A 7,577-nucleotide genomic window follows, 5' to 3' on the forward strand; every position below is an offset into this window, starting at 1 on the left:
GTATAGTCTCATTGTGCAACTCTCAATTCATGGTAAGGAGCTTTCTTGTATTGATTCCAGTGACTTCTATTGCCTCCTTTTGCCAGCTTATTATCCCCGCAGGGTATTTGATCACCGGCAGGGCATAGGTGTTAATTGCCTGGCTCTTGTTCATCCCATTCAGCTGACTCCTCAGGACTTGCCTTACTCTCTGCAGTATTTGGTGGTTTGAGCCTTCCTAGCGGCCTCTTTGTGGTTCCCATTAGCCTCGATGATCTCTGTCTGGTCAATGTTTTGTCTCATCTAGATGTTCAATACGCTGGTGTTGATTGTCACTTGATCTGTGAAATTCTAATGTTACCTTGGCCAGTAGTCCATTTCTCGCCAGCATCCTGGGTCCCCAATGCTGGTGCATCGGCTCCCCTGGATGCAGTAGCTTCAACGTGTGACATTGATCGGTTTGGATCCATATGGTTTCATGCCTCATTTCTCCAGTCGCCTGGTTGTGGTCGCTTCAGCAGGCGACTACCCTCCTTTTTTTGCACCCAGGCTTGGGACCATCCTTGGTGGACTTAGATGCACTAGTTTGCCACAGCCAGTAACAGTTCAAGTTTATGAGTTACTGAGCTTACTATATTCCACAGAGCGCTACAGTCGTGAGCCATGCCAGTTGTTTTGATGGCATGCAAAGGGCCAACAACATATTTGGTTGGGATGCAGAATGAAACCGTGCTTTTCAATTTATTTATTTATTTATTTTTAAATACAAGGAAACTGAGACCATATTTCATCAGACAGAATTTGCTCATTTGTATTTTTTTTTTCCTCAGCCATTTGCAACATCTGTTTTCATTTGGAGTCTTAACTTCCTGAACATCAAATTTGTTCCTCTCAAATCCAGGTTGAGTGCAGAGTCAAAGGAAAAGAAACACTTTCTGTACTGGGGCCAGGAGGCTGGAATCCTGGAGGTTTTGCCTTACCATGACTGTGACCAGATGTCAAAAGATCAGCCTGATTATCTCACATGTTTGGTCCGCCAGCAGGTTCAGAAAATATCATCTCGCTTCCTTGTTTTTATAACTGGTGAGACATGAATATACTAATACTTATGTTCACTGTGACATTCACCGAGTGCTGTTGCATTATATGCTTGTTTTGAAGTTGTATTCCGGAGGATTTTATAAATATAGTATTCATTAAGATGCTAAAATGGCCTCAAAAAATGTCCAGGTTAAATGGACAGAAGTCCATTTGTAAAGGAATAACGTAGTGTTCTCTTTTTACAGATACAGCAACAGACGGCGCCTTTGAGAGTAATGGGATCTTGGCAATGACTACGGAGTCTTTCTTAACAAAGCCTTTAAGTGAAATGTTTACAGTGTGACCTAAAAAAAAGTTAGCTGGACGAACTGATGTTTTGCCCATTAAAGGATGTACTCATAAACTCACTCAATGTGAAGAGAACCCAGTAATACACCAGTAATTGCTATTTTACGTGTATTACATTGTTATTCTTCAGTCCCACCAGTTTTTTTCTTCTTTGTTTTTGTATGCAACAATAATTATTGATTATTTTTTTCCCACATTGTTCAAATGTAAACCTAGTTCTCATTCAGTTTATGGATAGAGGTGGCAGTAGTGCCAGTATACCAGCAGCTGTGCTGTGTGTTGATTTTGTATCATATTTTTATTGTAAAGTGTATTGTAAACCTGGTTAACAAGTGAGTTTTACATTGTGACTATTTTATCTTTTTCCTCACACTTCTGGCCTTATACATTTGCAGCACAATCAGCATAGTGTTTGTTTGTTGGGAGTATAACAGTTTGTTGATGGCTTCAGGCAAAAAAGTTGACCAGCTGTTGTTATGCTCTGGGGCTTCAGATGAAGCTAAATTAGGCTGTTTTCAAGTGCTATGTTACATATTTATAGTATACACATGTACAGCAGTTTAATGTTATTAGTTAATGCTAAGTAAATTATCTTTAGTTTTGGTTGTATTCTGTACAGCAAACTGACTGAAAATAAAGAGATTTCATCCACAAATCAACTAACATAGTTGATGGTCCTGAGTACCGTATTTTCACGACCATAAGACGCACTGTGCTAAAAGGCGCAGTCTCAGTTATGTGTGCCATTACTGTATTTAACACACACATAAGGCGCACTGGATCATAGGGCGCATACAAGTACCGTATGCGTATTTAAAAATAAAGCGGGAGCAAACCTGAGTTCGGTACCTTACTCACATTTTTATTACCAGTAATCGTCATCATCAACAACACACAAGCATACAAGTGTGCGTATTTAAAAATAAAGCAGGAGCAAAACAAAGTTTGGTACTCACATTTTTATCATCAATCAAACCCATCGAAGTCCTCATCCTCTGTGTCTGAATTGAACAGCTGCGCTAAATCTTCATCAAACATGCCAGGTTCACTTTCTTCACTGTCAGAGTCACTTTCCGTGCCGTGTGGCTCCTCGGAAATGATGCCAGCTTTTGCGAAAGCTCGAACAACAGTGCCAGCAGACATGTTAGCCCAAGCATCTACAATCCATTGGCAAATTGTGGCGTAACTCGCCCGGCGCTGGTTTCCACTCTTGGTTAAATTGTGGTCTCCATCGGTCATCCATCGCTGGATGTGTTTGTCGCCGATGTGTTTGCTGCAGTAGGAGCGGAAGATGGCCAGCTTTTCCTTATAATCCGCTGGAAGTTGCTGCGCTACCGTAGTCCTGGTCCGGATGGAAAAATGGCACCGTTTCATAAAAAGTGAAAGTGAAACTGCTTTTAGCCGAATGGTGACCGTCGAAACGCTTCTCCCGCTCGTTCTTTGCTCGATGATCGCCTTATGTCCGCGGAAACTCAGCTGCGTCTTCTTGACCTGCCGGAGCTTGTTTTCCAGCTTCCTCCACTTGCGAACCATCGATTCATTAATCTTAAATTCTCTCGCCGCTGCTCGATTTCCATGTTCCTCCGCGTAGCTGATGGCCTTCAGTTTAAACTGTGCTTCGTAAGCGTGTCTCTTTGCCATTTTCAGGGTTGTTAAAACAACGATGTCCTGCATAACGCACATACCTGTTCTTTTATACAGGTATGTGCAATAAAGTCAACGCACACACTTCACCCTTTAGCGTTCTCATGGTGTTCTCTACTACGTCCTCCTTACAACACACAGGGCGCACTGCGCTATAGGGCGCGCCGCACTTTTTGAAGAAAATCTAAGACTTTTAAGTGCGCCTTATGGTCGTGAAAATACGGTACCTACGCTACATTGTGTTTCCCACAGCAATAAGACCCTCGGCACTGTGCTCATGTTGAGGAAGAGTTTGGCCTCTATTTTCCTGTAAACAGAGTCATCTCAAATGAGCAAATGCACTGTCTGTACTAAACATGAATAAAAAATATTTAGTTTTCTAATGAAAATCAACCATTGAACGAATTGCTTTAAAATGTTGGTTTCCCATCTCCACCTTATCATTTCAAACTGTTCCATACATAGTGCAATTTCTTCTATTGTGGATTTTCTACTGCCTTGTTTTCTGTTCAGCCTTGTTCCCAAAAATTAAAACTGACATGAGAGAAAACTGGAAGGTTTGGGTTTATTAATATGTTCTTGATTTGGAAATGTAAGAGTACGTGGATGGAGGTATGACTGTTAAACTGAGAGAGGGCCAAACCTAAGGGAAGGGTCTTAAAACAGACAGTAGTGACGGTTGAGGTTGAGTGGTTTCAACAATTTGAAACCTGAGGTTTCAAATTGTTGAATTAAGCGGATGTTGAACAGATCAATCAAAGACTGCACATTTGGTGAAGCAACAACATCAAATTTGTTGAAATATGATTAATTTGCTTGGCTGCTTATCCAGGTGGAGTTCCACAGGCACTGGAGCCTGTTCCAGCCTGAAATACATCAAAACAATCCACCCATTTTCTCTGTTCTCTCCAGCCTTTCCCAGCTGTTAAAAGGCAAATGGTGCTTTGTCCTATGATGAAACCAGGTGCATGGTATTGGCATGGCAGACCCTCCCCAATTCACTACTATTCAACAGGTCTCCCAGCAGGGTGGAAACTGGGAAGCCTGACCTGTCTGGATCACCTTTTTGTAGGAAAACACAATGCGCAAGAGTAAATATAATTATATAATGATAACAGCATGATCATATGCAGTGAAAGGACTCACAATTATAGATGCGAAACAGAATGTATTAAAGTTCTGGAAAGTTGGTCTCCCTTCATATCCCTCATAGTGTCTTAGACCAAAAACTTTTCAAAAGATAACTTTACACAGTGTGTAAGAGGTTATTTTTTTACTGCTGCTACTCAATGAGAGAATATTATTTTTCAAAGTTATGTTGTAACCAGATGATTGCATGCTCTTAGGTCAGTTATTGAGCAGTTGAATTTTGTGCTTTAATGTTGTTATGAGAAGCCAAGCTCCCTAAAGCATAATTAAGGAGAACAGTGGCCTGTCAACAATTAACATTATTCAGTCTTGCAGAACTTATAGCCAGTTTTCAAATGATTTCTATTGGTACAGAACATTTGGGATTGACAAGCGATTAACCAGGCCATAAACACAACAGGAAGGTGTTCACAGTAACAAGTCCCAGAGCTGGTTTCCTGTAGTCTTCTTTATCCCCAGAAGTATTCTTCCCCTTATTTTTTCTTTTGCAAACAGAGAAGGCCCTCTGCTGGCTATTTAAAAAAATGAGCTGGGTTTAAGGGACTACTGCATTTGCTTCACTTTTCAGAACCAGAAGTTACATAAATGTAGTCTTGGGAGGTTGAAAAGGGGAGCTTTTTGAAGACATTTCACCTCTCATACAAGAGGTTATTCAGTTCTATAAACAAAAGTAGAGAGTCTTAGGGTTTTAACCTCTACTCTGTCTGGAAATACTGTCTTGGTAATACACTGCTTTTTTGATGCAATACAGTGTGCAACAGTTTTATCTAATCTGTCACTGGTACTGCTCCAGTGGTGTCCAGTTCACCTATGCATAAACTACAAGATCCTCTTTCACACTTTTAGTCTTTTATAACCTTGACCTTCCATATTTGTCTGATGTTCTCCATAATTGCTCTCCCCCCAATACACTCAGCTCATCTTCAGCTTCTCTTTTGTCTGTTCCATCTACTTGCCTGACTACCATGGGACTTAAAGCCTTTAGTTACTGCCCCAAAACTCTGCATTTCCACCAGACCTCTAGACCATAGTGTATAGCTGGGCATACACTGTGCGATTTTTTGGCCCATTTTGAGATGATTTTTCAGTCGTGCAACCGTTTTGGGGATCGGCCTGAGTTTTACCTTAATCGTGCATTGTGCATCGTATGGTATATATGGGGTAACGAGAAGCGATTAACACCTCACGACCAACTCCCGATCAGCAGTCGTATGGTCGCAAGAAAATCAAACCTGTTTTAAATCCTGATCACCCCTCGTGAGGGTATCAACGCAACCTCTCACACTGAGCATGCGCAAACACAGAAATGGAAATGAAAAAGACGGAGTAGCATGGCAGTGCAGTGTGTGATCTGGACACAAGCGATGGAGGCCAAACTTGTAGAACTTTGGCAAGCTCATCCAAGCCTTTTCGATGTGGCTTCACAAAATTAAAACAATCACAACAACTGTGAAAACACTTGGATGGACATTGCTGCTCAATTGCAGCTGCCTGGTCAATGTTTTTCATTAGCAATTTAGCAAAGTTGATGGTGGTGTGTGTGTGTGTCTGTGTGAGTGAAAGACAGAGAGGGAGAGAGAGGGAGATCAAAAGACAGATTTTGTGTTATAAGCTTAATGTTATCACTTCACTTAATGGACGCACAGTGTGAGCACTCAGGTCACATCAGAGCATTGGGCCGTATAGTGTGAGACCATGCATCGTGACCTACAAACTTCTAACCCCTGCAATTCAATCATACAGTCTGAGCAGGAGCTGAATAATGCGACTGAAAAAAATCGCACAGTGTATGCCCAGCTTAAGCTATCCAATGAAATGAAGCAAACAATGTCTAGATGCATGCTCAACTATCTAGGTAAGAAAATCCCAAGTAAGGAAGTCGTTTGCTCCAGGCAATCCAGGAGTAAAGGACAACTGCTGCTTAAATGAAAACCTTTAGTGATCCCCAATGTCAGGAGCATCCGAACAGATGAGAAACATTTTCTTTAAACACAATGTCTCTGTGCCATTCAAACCCCAAAAAGTACTACGGCAAAAAAGTTGCTTCACGTCAAGGATTGGATCCCCCAGAACAGACAAAGTAATATAGTGTACATAGTGAAGAGCCACAGTGAAGTGAACCAAACAACCAGATGGCACAACACAAACCAGCTACCTGAACAGGCCAGGACTTTTTACACCTATAGATCAGTGGCAACTCTTTCTAGGCTGAGATGTACACTGGCAACACTGGTCTTGAGTGGGGAGACAAGCAGGCCATTCATGTAAAAAGGGAGTGACTACAGGAACAGATCAGAGGTACAATTTTTCACGATCTTACACCCTTTCTCCGACTCTCTGTGAATGGTACTCAAGGCCATTGATCAGTGGTGATAACCATTTGCATATGAATGATCATCAAACTGACCTCACAACCATCATTAATCACTGGGGCTAGCTTCAGTCATTATGCAAATGTAATGTTAAAAGGTTTGGGAAATCTGCAGTCAGCTGAGACTTAAGACATTCCTTGGAGGAGTGACAAAGCGTTTCTCCCTCTGAAAACACAAAGTCGAGGTGAAGAGAATCAACTTTCTGGAATCCAATCAAATAACCATTCACAAAGGTAGGTAAGTGACTCTCAGGACAGGACAGTCAAGGGCTAAATACCGAAGACTCTCCAACGGTTAAGAAGAAGCTTCTTGAATAAAATGGCGAAACGTCTTTGAGAAGCTAGAGAAGTCCAGTTGACTTATTTCCAGCATTCAAGACTTCTGGATTGACTGAGAACCTCCACAGACACATTTGACATTTCCAGCATTCGCCACAACTAATAAGCTTCACCATCACCAAATCTACAACCAGTTTTGAGACCCATGATAGAATTTGGGACTTTGGATTAAACAGCCAACTACAGCACCATTTTCACAGAACCAAGAAAGATTTTTTTTCAAGAATGATCCTTAAGGGATCCAGTAACTTAGGAGAATCATTGTAGAGGTGCACTGAAGCTTTTCTGGTGGGCACATGGTGACCAGACACATTGACACTGGCTTTCCTTTGATGTGACTGTCAGTTTGTTACACGAGTCTGGAAATATATGGACATGAAGTGAAATTCGACTGGTTAATAAAGGTCTACAGCTGCAAGGCGGTGATCATTTTTAATAATCCAGCACCACCCAGTGTGGGGAATTAAACCTGCAGGCAAACCACGCTCTATTTCTCACACAAACTCATGTGGTAAAGTTTACGGTAGCTTTCCAAATTTAAGAGTCATCTAGAATTAGCTTTAGTCTGATAAAACGAATTTTAAAAAGCCACCCTGCCAATTTGGATTTTTTTCTCAGACACTGGGTATATTTTTCTTGAAATATTCTACTTTTTACTTGGGCCGGGAGTGAGAAACAGTTACTTCGGCGTCACTCGGCGGTGAGA

At 41.5% G+C, this 7,577-nt stretch overlaps 1 protein-coding gene across 3 annotated transcripts in view; it reads left to right on the top strand.

Moving 5' to 3' along the window:
* The window catches only part of tasor2 (transcription activation suppressor family member 2), a 30,757-nt gene extending 27,189 nt beyond the window's left edge, over positions 1–3,568 (top strand). For all 3 annotated transcript variants that reach the window (XM_082538390.1, XM_082538391.1, XM_082538392.1), the window contains exons 21-22: positions 881–1,062; positions 1,266–3,568. In XM_082538390.1, coding sequence (XP_082394516.1) covers positions 881–1,062; positions 1,266–1,363 — 280 coding nt within the window. In that variant the 3' untranslated portion in view covers positions 1,364–3,568. The remainder of the gene's footprint in view (positions 1–880; positions 1,063–1,265) is intronic.
* The last annotated feature ends 4,009 nt before the right edge of the window (positions 3,569–7,577 follow it).

The sequence above is a fragment of the Aulonocara stuartgranti genome (assembly GCF_965226115.1).
Source record: "Aulonocara stuartgranti genome assembly, chromosome: 7".
Classification (NCBI taxonomy): domain Eukaryota; kingdom Metazoa; phylum Chordata; class Actinopteri; order Cichliformes; family Cichlidae; genus Aulonocara; species Aulonocara stuartgranti.